The sequence below is a fragment of the Hetaerina americana genome, unplaced genomic scaffold (genome assembly GCF_022747635.1).
Source record: "Hetaerina americana unplaced genomic scaffold, ioHetAmer1.1.p SCAF_91, whole genome shotgun sequence".
In the NCBI taxonomy this organism is placed as follows: Eukaryota; Metazoa; Arthropoda; class Insecta; order Odonata; family Calopterygidae; genus Hetaerina; species Hetaerina americana.
Window position 1 is genome coordinate 473,909 of NW_027287550.1, and position 20,119 is coordinate 494,027.

The following is a 20,119-nucleotide window of genomic DNA, read 5'->3' on the forward strand; positions in this document are numbered from 1 at the left end:
AAAAAGCAGTTGGGAAGTAAGAAGAGAAAAAAGTGGAAGGAAGACTTTTAATGGGCTCATTCATAGTGTTTATGAGGGAGAAGTTTGGCTAGAATATTTTGTCAGATAGCTTTTAGTTTTTACTGCAAAAAAAAGAGAATTTGGCATGTGCGGAGACTAAGAGAAGAATTAGTTTGATTTTGCATGCAGAGGTCCTCAGGATAATCAACAAAAGGATGGAGAGCAAGGAAAATGATTACTTATGGGATGATCAGTTTGGGTTTTCGAAGGGGTGAGGAACGTGTGATGCCGTTGCAGTAATGAGATTATTAATCAAGAGGAACTTAAAATACAATCAGGACGTTTTTTCCTGTTTCATTGATATCAAAAAGGCTTATGATGGAGTAAATTGTGAAAAAATGAGCTTATTGAAGAAAATAGGATTATATTGGAGGGACAGGAGTCTAATCTGCAACCTGTACATGTCTGACTGCTCAGGTGTGAGCAGGGGATGTAAAGTCTGGATGGGCAGTGTTAGGTAGAGGCATAAGGCAAGGTTGTTCATTATCACCTGGGCTGTTCAACATTTATGTGAAGGAAATAAATTAAAGAGGTATGGGAAGAACTGGGGATAGGAATGAAAGTTGGCGGGGAATCCGTAAAATCAGTTAAGTTTGCTGATGACCAAGCTGTAAGTTTTCAGTTAGTGTAGAGGTTGCAAGCACTGCTGAGTGGATTGGAAAGTCAGTGTAATAAGTATGGGATAAGAAAAAATAAATTTAAAAAATGCAAGGAATATGCAGTTTTCAAGAATGAGAGACTGAGTTAATTATTAAAACAGGAAGTTATATACTGACCAGGTGGAACTCTTTACCTATTTTGGAGATGCATGTAGAACAAGATGGTCCAAGTAGTGGGAATGTAAAAAGAAGAGTTGCACTTGGCAAAGAAGCTTTTACATGGAGGAGGGAATTGATGATGGGTATATTGAATAAGGATGCTAAGAAAAGACTTTTTGAAACTTTGGTTTGGGGCCTTTGTTTTTCACAGTGCAGATACATGGTCATTGGAGGGAATTATTGCTGCTATTGAAGCCTGTTAAAATGTGGGAGTGCAGAAGGATGGAAATGTGGAATGAGCGGAAAGGAAAGCAAATGAGCAAGGTGCTAGGCATGGCAGGGAAAGAGAGGTAATTGTACAATAACTGCAAAACCTGTACATGTCTCAGACCATTCAGGTGCATGTGGCAGATGGAGAGTCAGAATTGGTAGTGTTACGGAGTGGAGTAAGACAGTGGTGTACATTGTCACCATGCTTTTTATTATATACATGGAGGAAATTGTAGAAAAGGCATGGAAAAAAGGACTGGAAATATGAATTGAGGGTAAGTGAGTAATCCATGCAATCAGTCAGGTTCGCCGATGATCAAGCTTGAGCCAGAGGTTTCAATTATTGCTGATTACATTGGAAAATTGGTGTAATATAAGGTGAGAAATCATGTAAACAATTTCAACAGTTATGTTATTTTAAAGAGAGAGGGAGGATTAGGTAATCATTCAAATTAGATGAAAAAACTAGAGCTGTCAGAACAGTTGACATATATTTGTAGTTCTATCATAATTAAAGTGGTATGGATGTAAGAAGAACAGGAATAGCATTAGGCAAAGATGATTTCCCAAGGAGGAGGGAATTTATGTCAAGAAGGATTTAAAGAAATGACTCGTATGGAGTGTGGTTATGTACAATGTGAGACATGGTCATAGTGGAAAGCCACCTGTGGAATCAAGGTGATAGGCGTGGATTGGAGGATTCTAAGATGTGAGTGTGGGGAAGGTATGGTGGATAAGAATGAAAACGAATGAAGTACCTATTATGGAGGAGGAGGAGAGAAAATTGTTGGAAGAAATCCAAAAGAGGCGGGAACGTTTTTATTGGGGATTGAATGTTGCAGACTGTGAAAGAGGTGAGGAAGGTGGGTTTGTGAGAGGGGAGTAGAGGAGGAGTTAAAACAGTTTGGATAGAATGCATAAATTTCCTAAAATTGAAGAGCAATTTAATATCATATCGGAGTGTGATGAGGTGTCGGGTTGTCTTGTTTGTTGACGCTTAGAAATGTATTGATGTTATGACTTTGTCCATCCAAAACCTGTGTTAAAAAGTAAACTACCCATAATAATATTATTTATTGCATAAAGGATAAATACAACATTATCTAATACATATTGAACATTATACAGTAAAGGTTTAACCTTAATTATTTCTATTTCATATAAACTTTTTCATTCCTCTTATATGCAAGTAAGAAATCCTCTATAGGATGCCAGTTTGTGTATAGTCTTCCTACCAAAGGGGTAAAAATTGCTATTTTGAAAAGCCCGCCTACACACTGCTCCTGCCATCCATGGCAGCATATGAAAAGATAAAACAAGTCTTGCTAATCCAGTTGTGACTTGCTAACTGGTGCCCTTTTGCACTTCATATTCCTGAAAATTGTTAGGCAGATGTACAGTCACTAATCATTCACAAATTTCTCAAAATTACACTCTTTTCATTATTCAGCATCATGCTCTCATTACAATGTAATGTACTCTTAATCAGTGGCTATAACTCAATGGTGTGCACAAGGCGCAAAAATATTCCTTTTGATTTTGAGCCCACTCACTTCCTGAAAACAGTGATTCATTTAGCAAATCACGCTGTCATTAATCATAAAAAAATCACACAATAGTAAGGTATTCCTTATCATTCACTCGTAAGGTAGTTATAGTGGAACCTTGTATGATGGGCATAATTCATTCCCCGATCTTTCTCATAAAGCAAGATACCATGAGTAAAAGAACTTCTTGCATAAGAGTTGACATAAAATATACTAATGAATTCCATGCTGAAAAAAAATTATGTAAAATGTTTATTCAAAGAAAATTCATTTTCTAAGATGGTGGATAATTCATCTTTTCTTCTATGAATAAAGCAACCGGGAATGTGAACTCTATTTGTAAAGACAAAAAAATCATATTAATTAGGTTATTATTAATGCTAATAATTCCTTTTCACAAGGACGCTATATAGAGACATTTGTTTTTGCTGACACTAAAAAATTCTGTAAAAATGCAACTCAATTATCATGAAATAAATAAAGGTTAATAGCCTCTGCCTTATTGGGGCGGTCTTGTTTGCATGGTACGTTGGAACATTTTCCCATGACCTCTACATCACATTTAGCCTGCTGTTTGGGACTTAACACTTAAGGCTCATGGAGTTTTTAAATAGTAAGCAAGCAAGGGTTTATTTTTCAAATCGCCACTTATATTTGTGCAAAATAGCAGTGTGAGACTTGACTTTGGCTAGACAATCCATTTTCCTCTACTGTGATGGGAACAAATATAGCTTTGCTTTAGTATCTTCTTACAGAATAGACCTGTCTTGTCACAATTCAAAACCTTTTGGGGTTTGTAACCCTAATAATCTAAGAGCCACTTGAAGTCACTGATGAAGTTCTCTGCTACATTTGACTCAGGGCCCTCTCCTCATCACTCATCATGTGGAAAGTTGCTCACTAAGCAAGTCATTTTCGGAACCAATATTTTTGCCCTTTATGCAAATTACTTGCTGTGCTAGGTGCTTGTTAAGGTTAGGTTCCACTTTATAGTTACACTATCAGATATATCAATTCTGTCACATAAACATGCACACAAAATTTCAACCTACCTGCTTGTTAATGTCTTAGGGAATGTAAATTTAAATTTATGTAAAATAAGCTATAATATAAGAATTTCTGCAGCTTATTTTTATAAACACTTTATAACATCTGCTTTAATGTCAATACATTGCGTATACATTTTAGTGGTGAGAAATGGGCAATTAGGTGCTGGCTATTTAAGTTGTTCTTTAGAAGGGAAACTCTGCTTATTAAAAAAAAATAATGAAAGCAGGCCAGTGGTTTCTATGTAGAAGGCTTTGTTTTAGACTGGTAGTGTTGTAATTTTTAGCAGGTAAGGCTGCATGTAGCACAGGCTGCAAGAACCTGGTAACCTTTCATTTCTAATAAATTCTAAATAGATTTGGATCAAAATTATGATAGGTAGGATTGTAGGCAGGACTATATAATATTGATGTACCCTCTCCTCGTCACTTATGCACAAAGTCTTTTTTTTAAGTGAGTCATTTATGAGACCAATATTTTTGCTCATTATGCAAATTGCTAGCTGTGCGAGGTGCTCATTAAGCAAGGTTCCACTTGAAAAGGTACAACGTAGTTAACTGGGGAAGGAAGGAAGCAAGCAAATAGACTTAAGCAGGAAGGCTTGTATAGAGCATGAATTGAGGAAGGAAATAATATAGGACAAACAAGAGCTAGGGAAGATAAATAATTAGTAATACTTGGTAGGAACCAGAGCAAAACCCAATTTGCCAGGCTGATTGCCTGTGGTGATTTTGATTCTCCAATGAATTAGATTGGTAATTATATGAAATATATTATGCTTAAATTTTCTGTGAGTATTGTATTTAATATGAAGATAACATTTAAAAAATTTTCAAGTACTTATTTTTTTAATAAATACAATTTTGATTTTTCACAATATTATTGGATGAAAGGTTCAATAACAGGCAGTAGATATTATGGCCATGCAGGTCATGAAGATTGTTTGTCTGCCCCTGCGTGGAGGCAACCAAGCAAGTTTCAGACTTACCCAAATTTTAAACATTTCTGTGATACTCAAAACGCATAAAAGGTCTATTCAAAAACTTCTAGGACTATTTTATTGCTATCAGAACTAATCATACGGACAGGAAATCAACAGAATGGTTCAAGGTTATATGGGAAGTTTCTGCAGACAGAGCACCTTCAAGCAGATTAAAAAAAATCAACTGGAGGCATGCCTTAAAAAAAAGTTTGGGTTCCTTTGAGCAAACCTCGTATGTCATCTGAGTGAGGAGTGGGTGATGCTTCCGCTAGCCATAATATTTTATATCACAGGATAGGTGCTTGTGTGTGTATGGTTGGAATTCGTAAATTACCTCTTATATATAATGTAGCATTCAATAAATTCTAATGGTATTTAACTGCACAGAATGTAGAAAAATTACACCAGACCTCATAAAATTGTTCACATTAATAAATATGATAGGGTGTGTACTTTCACAATATTATTTTTTCATCATAATGTGAGACACATTCTTCTTTATGAAGTATGCCATGATGTGAATCATATTCATATCATATTCTGTATCTACTGCAACAAAATGACCCATCTAACCTAAATACTACTGCCATATAATCAATTTTTTTCATTATATTAAAAAATTACCATATTAGAATTTAATTTGTGTTCATTATTCTAAGTTGGAATAAAATAAAAGTCAATGTTCATTGTGTACTTTTATTAATGATATTGGCTGGAAATAATATCTTCACATTTTGATTGATTTACAAACTTAACTCTGTGTCACTCTTCGTTTTTTCAAGGTCCATTGTGATAAAGTGGTGACAGGTAATGATACATCTTATGTAATCGATATGAAGGAGTTAAAACATAGAAGTTATGTTATATTTTTTCAAGAGGCAGGAGGTACTCTTTACATGATAGCTGTTCATGAGAAGAAGGAGTATATGCTAACTACAATTCAAGTAAGTTGATCCCATTTTTATAATTATTTATTATATGGCATTGATTTTTCATGGTAGAAGAAGAGAGAACTGATGTAAAGCTAAAACTATTTGAGGGTGATCTGAAAAGTCCTCGGTCTAACAATGAAAATGACAATTTATGTTTTATAGAGTTTTATTTTTCAACATTATCGCCTTTGATATTAACGAATATCCATCAGTGGTGTTCCAGGGCCATTATCCCATCTCTGTAATGTTCTTCCGGCAAGTGTGGCAAAGTAATCATCTGCAGCCACAATTGTTTCTTGATTGGATGAAAATGTTCACCAACAGGATGAAAATGTTCACCAACAAGGATACTTACGAGTTTACAGAAGAGGTGGAAGTGTAAAAGAGCCAAATCCAAATAGGGTGGATTTTCTAGCCCTTCATAGTGCAAATACTCTAATTTTCCTATTGTCAAGACACTTTAGTGGGCATGGGCAGGAGCATAGTCTTGAAGGAATATGGTTTTTTTTTCTTTGATAAGCCAGGTCTGCTGTCAAGATTTTTTTGTCCAGTTTAATTAGAAGGTTAGAATAATACTCCCTAAGTTTTACCTTTTTCAAGATCAACAGAATTCCTTTCACATACCAAAAAACCGACACAATTACCTAGCTGGGCGATGTCACTATCTTTGCCTACAGAGCTAAAGAACAGGACTCTCTCCACTTCATGGATTGTTTTTTCGATTCTGGTGTGTAATGTTGAACCCATATTTCATCCATTTTCATATATTAGGACAAAAAATCGCTCTTGTTTTTGTAAAGCTTGCCAAGCACTGTTTGGAAGGTGTTTTCTGAATGTATTTTTGATCCAGTGAGGATGTGCAGCACCCATCTTGCACAAAGCTGTGTCATGTGCAATTGCTTGTACTAAATATAACCAATACGGTCTTATGATATCCCTATAGTATTTCCTATTTCATGCACCTTCATACCATGATCTTCGAAAATCATAGCATTGACTTTTTTGATGATTCTGGTTGCACTTTCGGATGTACTTCATGGTGATCATCTTGGAGGCTTTCATGGCTAAATTTAAACATGATCACCAATTTCTCCACAATGAAAATTGAAGGAAAAGTCTTCATACACATTTTTACAATCTTCAATTAAATTTTGGTTGGCATTAAACCTTCTTTTGCAAAGAATTTTATCACTGGACAGTACTCATTTTTTCTAAATTTGGCAATATATGCATTGCAACTGATTCATATGACTGATACTGACCTGTTAGATGGAATGGTTTTCAATGTCATGTGGCATCTGTGCATGGTTATCTCAACAGGAGGGAAAAAATCATGAGAGTAGTGATAACTTCTATGGGTGATGCCAAGAACTTTTCAGATCACCTTCAAATTATCCTAAACCTTTCCGTTAAAATGACTTCTGAAGTGTATTATTAAGTGGTGCTATTGTTTGTAAACAATGTAGGTATATGTTTTAGCCTTGAAAGTAGTTTTTTCATTGTTGTTTTTCATGTCATAATTTCATAAATTTTACTCTGTTCATCATAATGCAGAAGAGTCTTCCGAACATTAACATAATTATTCGTGAAGGATTCTCGGGTCTTCCACCGGGTCAAGGGTTCCATATTGGCCGATGTTTCGATGCCCGACTCGTGCATCGAAACGTCGGCCAATATGGAACCCTTGACCCGGTGGAAGACCCGAGAATCCTTCACGAATCAAATACGCCGGGAAAGCACCAGATCTTACTTAATTAACATAATTATAATGCCAAAATTCACAATATACATCCCATTTTCTAAAATTTAATATAAGCCTACTGCAATAAATGCACAAAATGCATGTTACAACATAAAAACAGTACCAAGCATTTGAATGTTAATCTTAGTCAAATGAATCTTGAAAGGCTGATGGACATTATATCTAATACTACTGCCTATCAATACTGCATTCTACCTTCCAAATAGTTGCCGCGACCGATAGAGAACATCATAAGAGAATGCTACCTTTCAGATTGACAAGCAATCTTCAACAGTATCATGGGAAGAATCAACCCCAGCCGTACTCTTACGGCTGTTCGAGAGTACGGTTGGGGTTGATTCCCATAATATTCATACGGCCATAGTTACCATTCATTCTATTTAGTCATTAACAAGTTATTGATTCAAATGTAATATATTAAATTATTTAATTACCAATTTTTAATCATATGATGACGCTAACATTTATCATGATCTTCACATGCTGTACAGGTATCATGCTAAAGTAATTTGATGAACTTATCCAAATAATTTTGGTACCCATATTATTTCCTGATTCTTCTTTGGATGACCTCTTGATGATATTGCGTGCAATGATGTTTTTAGGAGTTCATGCAGAAATGAAAATGATTTAGTTTTTGGGTAAAATCATTTTTATTTTTCAAAGTCTACTTTTAAGATTTCAGTATCTCATCCGCTACTTCTCCAGTTTGCTGATCACTTCCAAATACAGTGACAACTCACATTTACCCCATGAATTTTAGATTTATGCTTGATTGATGATATTTTCTACAGGTCCCTAGAATTTTTGTATCCTTTTGCTACACTCTTGTCCCATTATTTACTCTCAAGAATGTTAAATATTCTACAATTTTTAGCAATTAAGCAGACTGGCAGCTAGTGCACTTGTGTTAAATAATGAGTAAGACTTTATATTTAGGTAACACATGAGCTTAAACATGGAAGTATGAATGTTGATTTATTTGTTTTCCTATTCTTATGCTTTGGTGAAAAGATTAGGCTTGCTGTTAATTCCTGTGCTCATAATTGTTCTCTTTTTAATATCTCATCCGTCATGCAATTTTCCCATTCATGTAATATTTGTAATAAATTCTACTTCAGTTTCACTTAGGTTAGAATTACTTCTTTCAACTATGAGAAAACATTTTAAAAAGCAAACAAACATGTGAGGAAGTCATCATTATAAAATAAAATCAACATTTTTCATAAAATTGACTGATATATTAGCACTCCTGAGTCCATGGCTAGGTGACATTATGCTCAAATTTCATCATTGAATGCAATAGTTTAATCCCAGAAGATTAAATTGAAAAAGTTTTTAAAAATGGGGCTATGTGACTAAAAGACAAAAATACTTGAAGTACTTAAAGCAATACGAGCTTGAAGGAACGTTGAAGACCTGATTACATCAACTTCAAGCTTACCAATTTGTGGTATTTTGTTAATAAGAAAATGTACTGCATATTGTAGTAAGGCTAAACATGGATTACTTGAAAGCATTTAATGGCTGGATATACCATTTCAAAATTCTTTAAAATAATGCCTATAAAACCATCTGTGGTGAATCGGAAAGTGTAGACTCTCAAACAATATCGCTCTGGATGTTGCACATATTTACATAATCATTTTGGTGACTTTGCTCTTACTGTTAGGATAGAGACTTAAATTGTTAGAATGATGTTGAGGACTGGGAAATTAGAATATGCTAAGTGGGAGATGGAGAGAGGACATATAGATATATACTACCTTGATCAAAAATTTCCCGGAATTTATTCAGAAAATTAAAAATACAAGTTTATTCATCTAAATCTATATTGTCCCCTTCAAAGTAATCCCCATCGACTGCAACACACTTATGCCAGCGCTTGATCCAATCCTCGAAACATTTTTTATATTCGGTTTTCGGTATGTCCATCAGTGCTTCCTGCGATTTTTCCATTACTTCCTCTCGGCTGCTAAAACGCGTTCCCCGTAATGGTTTTTTAACTCGATTGAACAGAAAGAAGTCACAGGGAGCCAAATCAGGTGAATTCGGTGGCTGTTGGATGGTATTTGTTGCATTTTTCGTCAAAAAATTACGAATAATGATAGCACTGTGCGACGGTGCGTTATCATGGTGCAAAATCCACGAGTTTTCTGCCCACATTTCTGGTCTCTTTCGGCGAATTGCTTCATGCAAACGTCTCATAACGCCCAAATAATACTCTTTGTTTACTGTCTGGCCTTCTGGCAAAAATTCATGATGCACTACACCGTTGTAATCCATGAAAACCGTCAGCATTGCCTTCTTTTTTGACTGAAAACGACGTGGTTTTTTTGGTCTCGGCTCATTTGGTGAACGCCATTCACTTGCCTGATGTCTGGATTGCGTGTCGTACTCATAAACCCACGTCTCGTCTCCAGTAATGATCCTTTTGATGAATGTGGGATCGGATTCAGCCTCGCAAATCATGTCTTTTGCGACGTCAACACGGTCTCTTTTTTGCATGAAATTGAGGTCTTTCGGCACCAACTTTGCTGCTACACGACGGAAACCCAAATCATTAACCACAATGTCTTGGGCGGATCCATAGGCAATGTTCAAGTCCTCCGCTATTTCTCTGATGGTTAATTTGCGGTTATTGACCAACATTTCTTTTACTTTATCAATTTTTTCACCGACTTTCGATGTCGATGGTCTGCCACTGCGTTCATCATCTTCGATTGACTCACGACCACTTCTGAACCGCTCGTGCCACTGGTAAACGACCGTTTTTTTTAGAGAATCGTTGCCGAAACACTTTTCCAACATTTCCAACGTCCGTGCGCCACTAAATCCGTTTTTTACGCAAAATTTAATACAAGTTCGTTGTTGCAAATTTAAATCCATTTCTGCAATTGTAAAAAATCGCCAACACACACAGAGATAGATGTACTCTTGGCTACGTAACTTTGGCAAATGTCAAGTTATGACACTAAGATTTAAAGGGAATATCAACAACAGATGTACCAATTTAACAAAAAAACAGAACTCAAATCGGAACGATGGGGAGCGCCACACGGTGGTTATTCCGGGAACTTTTTGATCAAGGTAGTATTAGGCGTATGCAAGGAGAGATAGAAAGGTAATGGAGCTTATTGGAGTGATAATTGTAGAGAAATGCTTATTAGAGGAGAAAAGAGCTGGTGAAGGATGACAGTAGTAATGAGGAAAAGGGTAGGAAGGAATGTAGTGAACATAGAGCAGGCGAGTGATAACTTATTATTAGTAAAAGCTGAATGAATGCACTTATATACGAGGGTCATCCGGAAAGTAGTACCCGTTCGTGAAATAAAGCCACAAAAGTAAATATTAATAAACATAAAAAATTTTATTTGAAAGAGGATACTTTAAACTACTTCTCAACATAATCTCCAAGCAAATTAAGGCATTTGTCATAACGTGTGACAAGTTTCTGTATTCCTGCTGCATAGTCCTTCGCCGCCAGCTCATTGAGATACGCGAGGGACCCATCTTGCACAAATTTTTGCATAATGCAGATGGTGTTTAACAATTTCATGAACAATTGTTCGAGAAACATTGGGAAAATGCTCACAGATGTCATCAATTGTGACGCGCCGATCGTTCCTCACGAATTCGTCAACTGAGCTCACCAGTTGGTCTGTAATGACAGACGGTCTCCCCGAACGCTCATCGTCGTGTGTGTTCCCCCTCCCCATGTTGAAGTTGCGACACCACCGCCGAACAGACGACTCGTCCATTACATTGTCTCCATACACCTCCTTTAATTGGCGATGAATATCACATGGGCGAACGTTTCTTGCATTGAGGAATTTAATCACTGCCCTCACTTCACAACTGGCGGCGTTCTCAATTTTTTTAAACATTGTAAACAATCACAGAAACAACACAGGCAATGCTAGCGTCACGCAACTTGGCTCAGAGAAGGCAGACAAGCCACTGAAGCTATCTGACCTCGTCCAGCGGCTACTCGCGTCGTCAGCACTTCATGCGGCACGAACGGGTACTACTTTCCGGATGACCCTCGTATGTCATCATTCAAATCCACTTTCATATCTACTAGCATGCCTACAAGAAGCCATAGGGGGGAACAAATACCATTCAAGGTTAATTAGAGGAAATATTGGAGGGTGTCCCCAAGAGGAAACATTAAATAGGATTAGATGCAGTGGTGGGCATAGGGAGAGATTGGCGTGAGATAGGACACTGCAGTTAGCAACAAGGAATGACTGTGGGGATAAAGCTACTGTGTTCTGCAAGAGACAGGGTATTACGGACACCTGGTTTAAGCACTGCAATGGACATAGAAGTGGAGAATGTCCAGGGATTCAGAGATAAGTCAGATTATATTACTATTAGACACAGATATAGGTACGACATGATTAATTTGCAGTGTTCTGGGGGTGGACACTGATTCAGATCATACTTAAGTGCTATGAAGTGGAACTTCAAGTTCAAGAGAATAAAAGAGGGAAGATATATGAGTTAATGGAATGAAGAAGTATTAACTGGGGCAAACAAGGAGTAGTTCTTGGAGACAGTGGAAAAATTGTATTGGGACAAGGAGATAGCGTAGTTGAAGGAAAATGGGAATATATCAAGAAAGGGGTATTGAAAACAGGAAACAAAACGATAAGAACAGTAAATAGAAAATGGGAAAGGAAACCATGGATTACAGATGAGAGAAGATGTGTGAATGTAAGCACAGAATTAGGTTGAAAAAAGTAGTCAGAACAGGATAGTAAACTGAGGCAGGATACTACTCATACAAAGGTTTTTTTTCACTTGGACCCATTTGGTTATAAAACATGTATTCGTTATAAAAAATTTTTGATGATTTTGGTTTCATAAAAACCTGCTTCTATTTTCTTCATAACTGCCATTCACTTGTAAGCACCTTTCATAGCACTGCACCAGCTTTTTTTAATCCCTCTTTATATGGGTTCGCTGCCTGGAAATTGAACCAGTTGTCCAAAAATTCTCATCTGCTCATATTCTTTGCTTTTAGTGTTGATGGGTAAGGGTCTCCAGTTGCCACCTTGCATATGATTTGTGATATCTGAGCTTCCTGTACCAATCATGAAAATAGTGGTGCGTCTAACAACAGGAAATTATCAGTCAGAGCACTAATCTTCAATTGTCTATTAGATCTCGGTTATTGTTCCACTCTTTGGATGATTTCATCGCTTTCAGTACTGGGGCTGCCACTCTGCTCTTCATCGTGTGCGTTTGTTTGGTCATTTTTGAAGTCCCAACACTTATCAAACTTTTCCGGTATTCATTACTGTTGGTCAACACACTAAGCACAACTTGTTTGTCAATAGTTTTTGGAGCAATGGCATTAACAGAGTATTCTGAAAATTCAGCACCACTTGTGCTCATCATATGGCCTTTCTGGAGATTATGAAATCACTTCTATATCATTCTGTTCATAGACAGGTTTGCCTCAATGCTTATCATGTTTCTCTTAAATTTCCTAAGGTGATTCCTCTTTCTTAAAACTATGTTTCATCAATACACTAAATTATGTTCCATATACGATTTAGAAATTACTTGACATGCTCAATTGAATCAATTAAAATTAATACTAAACATGGCAATATTCAGTTCTGACTGAAATTGTTGTCCCTTCATAAGATGGTGTAACTGAAAATAACTTTCATATGCATCAGTGGTGCTCTCTCTCTTAGTGGAAACTTTTTGAACTACCCTCTTATCTATTACTTACTGTACCCTTCCGTTATCCCAATAAATTGGTCATTCAAAACAATTCTGGAGGAACTTAAATAATTTCGATCATGATATTCGAAGTATGGGGTTTGTATGCAGCAACATAATTAGGTTGCGCCAACAGAGACATTCTTCCATAATCATCACTGTAGTTAAATAGGGGATGTGTATGTTACTGAGATAAATTATTAGACTGATTTACAAAATTTTTTATGGTGAACTCGTAGTCTTCAGTCTAGTTGCTTGATCACATATCACCATAACAATGCTTGAATGTATTATGGTAGCTATCTAAGTAGCAAAAGTGAGTAAACTTGGTATCCCTTTCATGTTCATATTATTATTGGTAATCTTTTGGTTGAGCTAGGCTTTGGGTGGACATGAGCTACCAAAGGATACAGTGACAATTTTCTTGATTCTCCTATTAAAACACAACCCAACATATCCTACGCACCCAAATCTGATATTATGTTAAGCCCCTCTTCCGCTCCGTATACTTCCTTCCTCCCTCCTTTCCACCCAACATCCCTACCCTATTCCTACCCCTTCCTCATATGCCCAAACTTCCTCCCTGTATCACAGTCTTCAACATCCAATTGTCAATTAATATATTTTGCATCCATTTTTCCTGCCTGCTGGTGATTTCTCACAACAATCCCTTTTCCCCCACCATACACCTCATTGGTTTTCCTTCCTGTCCAGTTCACCTTCTCTATTCTACTTAATGGCCACGTTTCCGCACCAAACATAACAATGCTCCGTATCAAAGTTTTGACGAACCTTTTCATAACATTCTGTCCCAACATCCCTGTCATCAAAATCCTCCTTGTGAAGCCTTGTTTGCCAAATGCAATTCTTTGTCTGTTGTCTTTACTACTTCGACCATTTTGGTCCAGAACAATTCTGAGATAAGTAAACCATTCTACCTGCTCAAGCTTATGAACTTCTATTTTGATATTTATCTTCTTTTGATATAGCCTTCACTTTCTGGAAAACTGCAAACTCTTAGTTTTGTTTACATTTATTCTCATCCCTTGCATATTGCACTGACTTTCCAGTTCACTCAGTGGAGTTGGCAACTGACTAACAAACTAAAAGTTGATCATCCACAAGCTTCACTGATTTTATGAATTGTCGACCGACTTTCATTCCTATCTCCAGTTCCTCCCTTGCCCCTTTAGCCATTTCCTCCACAAATGTTAAACGGCATTGGTGGTAATGGACACCCCTGTTGTACTCATCTTCCCATCACTACCCATTTGGAGTCTCCATCCACCCCACACCTGAGCCATCTGAGATATGTACTGATTGTGAATAAGTCTCCTATCTACTCATCTCAAATCTACTCCTATTCATCATTGCAATATTTATATACAATTTACTTCATCTAATGCTTTCTTGAAATCTACAGAACAAAGAAATACTTCCTGATTATATTCTATGTTCCTCTCAATCAGTGATCTGATTACTGCAATGGCATCGCGTGTGCCTCTCCCCTTTCTAAACTCAAACTGATCATCCCCTACGTATAAATAAATGAAAGGACTAACTTTGTAGTTCCACACGAAAACGATTTATTCACACGACCCGGGTTTCGAAGTAAAATTTCATCATCAGGTTCTTTCATTTATTTATAATGAATCGGTTCCATAAAGTTCGCCAGAAACCATTAATTATCCCCTATGTATTCATTTGCCCTGCTCTCTATTCTTTTTTTGATCCTGAGAAGCACTTTAGCTGCGTGCAAAATCAAACTTATTGTTTTGTAGTCCTTAATTGAAGTAGCCTATACTCTTTTTGGAGTAGGAACTAACACAAAGTCTTCTGGCCAAATTCCTCTCTTATAAAATTATGAATTAGTCCATAAAAATCTTCCTCCCACATTTTCATAAACCTGTAAGTAGTTCTACTGGAATATTGTCTACCTCCATGGCCTTATTTTATTTCATTTCCCCTGATGCCCTTTCTATCTCATTATTGAGTATGCCTGGACCTAAGTTGGAAGGAAAGGAGTCCACATTATATTCTCTTCTATGTACTATCTTGGTGGCCTAATATCTTTAACATGCATTTTCTCAATATATTGCTTCCATTTCTCTTGAATCTTACCTGGTTGAACTAATATTTTTCTTGACTCATCTCCGATTGTTACACAGATGTTTTTTTTTTGCTTCTTGGCCTTGTTTTCACCTTCCTAATAGCAAAGCAATTTTATCTTTCCTCAGTAAACTTTTTATGCCCTTACAATGTGTTTACCACTACTCTTCTTTTGCTCTATTTTTACCAGCTTCAGTTAATTTTTCAACTCTTTATACTTGCTTCCATCAAAATCTGTTGTAACATGTTTCCATTTCCTTCTCTCATCTATATTTCTAATCATCTCTTTTTTAATACATTGCTTCCTTGTACCTTACCTATTTCTCTACTTATAACTATGGTTCCTATAGTTTCTGTTATGGATTTCATTATCCATTTTCTGTTATATTCCCATTTTTCTTAGATGGTACCCAACTCCTTGTTCTCATTCATAATTTTTTCTAAGTCGTGCACATAATCCTTCCTTGGCAATCTAGTTTATCATTCGACTTTCCCATTTTTAAACTGCATTCCCTGTTTTTTTCTTTTGAATCAAATGCAACACTTTATTATTATTACTAAATTGTGACCAGAGTTCATATCCACTTCCAGGAAACTGCGAATTGATCATGCTTTTCTTAAATCTGTGGGAAACAATTGTACAATAGAACCTTGCTTAGTGATCAAGGTTCTACTGTATCATGGTGCCTTGCTTAGTGAGCGGGGTAATTTGCATAATGAGTTAAAATATTCTTTACAAATGAGACTCCTCTCTCATCACTTTTCATATAACAAGTGATGAGGAGATGGGTATTCTGGAATGATTGCATGCCTGCTGTTTCAGTTTGTGTTTAGCACTCGTCCCGTTGACATCATAATGTTGTTAGTGATGACACGTTTTTCCAAACTTGTTCTGAGGTACTTCTTTGATTTTTGTGAATTTTTAAAAAATTGTCCCTTAAGAAAAAGCCTTAGTCTTGCCACATGCTTTCATTTTGTTACAATTTTGGGTATTGAATTGATCAGGTTAAAATACTGTGAGTCGCTGACATATCACAGAGTTATATCATCTGCCAGGGAAATATTGCCTGTGCAAAATTATAAAAGGATGACTGACTGGGATATAGTGGTTTTGCTACTGTTTGAACAATTGCACCCACTGCATAGTGCACAGGATTGTAAAATAGGTTTCAAAGTAGTTGTTACTTGTGGTATGGCATGAGAATTATGCTAGTTCTCTCCTAACTGCTTTGATTCCAGCCAAATTGAATTAGCATTTCATGAATGTTATTATAATCTCATTCGATTCATCATTTTTTTTTAGTCATTACCGGGATCAGGGCACAATGGTATTCACCTGAATGGTACAAAGGCATCCCTTGAAGTCCTGTTGAAGAATGGGAATTCACAAGGATGGCGGGGCCGTGTGTGGAGTATATTGGCTCCACCTACACCAAACCCTCAAAGACCAATGCCGCACAGCCCTGTTTCACTTCAGGAGCGACTTTGGTCAAGGGGAGATTATTTGTGTGTGGAACTTGATGCTATCTGTAATCCAAAAGTTGGTGGCTTTTGTCTCTATGTTAGTATAACTCCTGGTCAACCCCAATGTAGTAACTGTTCTCTCAACGATGTGGGGAAGATTGTTTCCAGACCATCCAATCAGTCAGTTGAGGAACCCATAATAGCAAAGTTAGAGGGCCCCAGCCAAAATGGAAATGTGCCAGATGGAATAGTTCTTCCAGTACTGGAAGGCAACTTGAAAATCAGTTCTGCTAATTCATCAAGTATTACTCATCAATCATGTACTGCTAACTTCTCTAGTGCTGTGAAAGTATCAGATACTAAAAGATTGAGAAGTACTAAATTATCAAATACTACCAAGCCATCAGAGAGTACTAAACAGTCAGTTACTGCCAAACCAGCAAAGACTACCAAACCATCGGATACTACCAAGCAATCATCTGTTACTAGACCATCAGATATAACCAAACCATCAAATACTACCAAGCCGTCTGCTACTACCAAGCTCTCTGCTATTACCAAGCAATCTGATACTGCCAAGCCGTCTGGCACTGCCAAGCCGTCTGATACTGCCAAGCCATCTGATACTGCCAAGCTGTCTGATACTGCCAAGCCATCTGATACTGCCAAGCTGTCTGATACTGCCAAGCCATCAGATGCTGCGAAGCAGTCGGATACTGCAAAGCTGTCTGATGCTGCCAAGCCGTCTGATGCTGCCAAGCTGTCTGATGCTGCCAAGCCGTCTGATGCTGCCAAGCCGTCTGATGCTACCAAACCGTCTGATGCTACCAAACCGTCTGATGCTACCAAGCTATCTGATGCTACCAAGCCATCCGATGCTACCAAACCATCTGATATTACTGAGCCATCTGATATAACTAAGCCATCTGATTCTACCAAGCCGTCCGATGCTGCCAAGACATCAGATAATGCTAAAACATCACATAAACATAAAACATCAGATTATCCGAAAACATCAGATAATATTACATCAGGGGATAATAATAAATCACCAGGCACTAGTAACTCAAGTGCTGCTGTCATTTAATAAAGAAAATGATTCAAAACCAACTGCTACCATTTCAACTCCTTTATCAGAGGTATCCCAGATAGGGACTGGAAATTGAGTATCTTTCTGGAAGATATCATTGGTGGTGGGGAAAGTATTTTAAAAATTGTCATTTCAATTTGTTCCAAGTTATATGATGTTCAATCCCCAGTTTATTCTATAATCTTTGTTTTTCATGGGCGTATATATTTGTTAAGAAGATAATTATATATTATTCTTTGTTAATCGTTCATATTTTTCATGTTACTTTCATACTACATTTATCTGCTAAGGTAAACATTATTTATTTAATCTTATAAAGAAGTGGCACCATTATAAAGTATTAGTGTTACTTTTGTACCTTTTGGCTAAATTATCATCCTTGAGAATTACATTAAAGATAAAATGTGGCATAATTTAATTGAAAATAATCTCAAACCAGAGATAATTTGAAGTTAAATTTCACTGTCAAGCCTCAAATCATAAGTATCCACGGAAAGTGGAAAGTATAGTAATCATTAAATATTCCCAGAAGTTCATCAATTCAGTAGATTCAGATATTTTTATAACCATAAATGATCTATTTTTGTTAGATTTTGCATTGCTTATGCATAAACAAATATTTTTGTATTTCTTCTGATATAGATAGTATTTTGTTAAATTTTGTATTGAACTAGTAAGTAATGGTGAAACAAGACTCAACTTATGAATTAAATGACTGGATGAAAATTGAGAATCACAAATTTTGAGGAAATTGCATATTTTAAATTTGATATGCATATCTGCTTGTGGATCCACTAGTTCTATTCTTAAATCTGGGTCTCCTGGCAGTATCATTTACGTATTTCGTTCTGTTACAACCCATAGAGACTGTAAATTTATGTGCATAAAATTATTGGGAGCTGTGTATTTTTGGTGTTTTATTTAGTTACCAAATTACTCTTCAAAATTGTTCAAAACTTTTGCATTGCAAAAATTTTGTTCGTATATTCCTTATCTGCAATAATTTATTAAGTAAAATCATAGTTTTTACTTTTTGGAGTATTTTATGTTCTAAAAGGATAATGTCAAAATGGCATTGTTTGTATTATGTAACTGCTTTGCCAAAATAATGTTATTATTTAGTTAAAGGTTTTATCCCAATCAATTTCATGATTTAGTGTAATTAAATGATGAAAAAATTATAACTTAAGCAAAGTTTTTGTTGCCTTATTTTTAAGGTAGGATCCATGGATGCAGAAGCCTTAGTGATATTTTTTTAAGTTTACTTTTTATATTGTGGTGGATTATTCCGCAGTGATATTAATTTTAGTTACAGTTGAAGAGTAAACTCAGTGAAATTTTCTGTATAGTTTGAACTGATTTAAATGTACTGATTCAGGTATCTATATGTAATACATTAAATCATTATGTATTAATATTGAATTATATGTTTATCATGGTGTTAATAAATAAAAAAGCAGTTTCTCTTCTTTATTTGAAAAATTGATGTCTTTTATGTCACAAGTTGTTTGAAGGGTATCTAAAAAAACATACTGTTGTCAAAATATGTAATAACAGTATAATTGTTTGGCTAACTTACGATTTTCAAGTTTAAAGGTTACATGAGTGGGTATCGTTAAGTTTTAATTATTACAACAATGATAATCGAAGTAGAAACTTAGTTTTTATTCATTATTCTTAAGACTTCACCACATAGTCACCATCCAGAGTTGGGAAATCGCCGAATACAAAAAATTCTTCTTCATCCAACTCTGCCCCAAAAACTTGCTCTCTAAATCGTACACTATTTCTCATTTTTACTTTTCTCCACTGCATGGGCAAAAACTGATCATTCCTTGTTCTCCTGCCACTTTGGCTGTCATCTGTTTCAGCCTTGTTTAAGAGCTAAGTTGGAATGATGTTGCGACCGAAAAGGGGCAATTTTAAGAATTATTTCATTCTAATATTGGTTTTAGAAGTTCAAACAAAAATATAAGCTTTAAATCAAGGTTGAAAATTCTGCAAGAATGGGCAACCCTGCTATTAAGTCATATTTAAAAAAATTCAGCATTGGGCTATTTTATTTACATTGAGAGCACATAATTTTATTAACGATTGTTTTTAGATTAATTATTTCATAATTATCCTGCAAGATATTTCGCTTAAAAACATATAACTTTCAAACATGGCCCGACCCCTATTTTGGATAGTCTTAATTTGAAATATTTCTTCACTGCTCATAGTATACAGGAAGAATTGGAATGAAAAAGTGAAATGAAGCAAATGTGTCACTTGTAAATGATTGCTTAATGCTCAAATAGTACTTAAAATGAGTTTCATGACTGTTTCAGCTTGAGGAGTGATGGAATTTGATAAGCCA

At 36.0% G+C, this 20,119-nt stretch overlaps 1 protein-coding gene across 1 annotated transcript in view; it reads left to right on the forward strand.

Moving 5' to 3' along the window:
• The window catches only part of LOC139699816 (serine-rich adhesin for platelets-like), a 48,377-nt gene extending 30,620 nt beyond the window's left edge, over nt 1-17,757 (forward strand). The window contains exons 5-6 of the mRNA XM_071598241.1: nt 5,447-5,608; nt 16,510-17,757. Of these exons, the coding sequence (XP_071454342.1) occupies nt 5,447-5,608; nt 16,510-17,757 (1,410 nt within the window). The remainder of the gene's footprint in view (nt 1-5,446; nt 5,609-16,509) is intronic.
• Nucleotides 17,758-20,119: the final 2,362 nt, after the last annotated feature.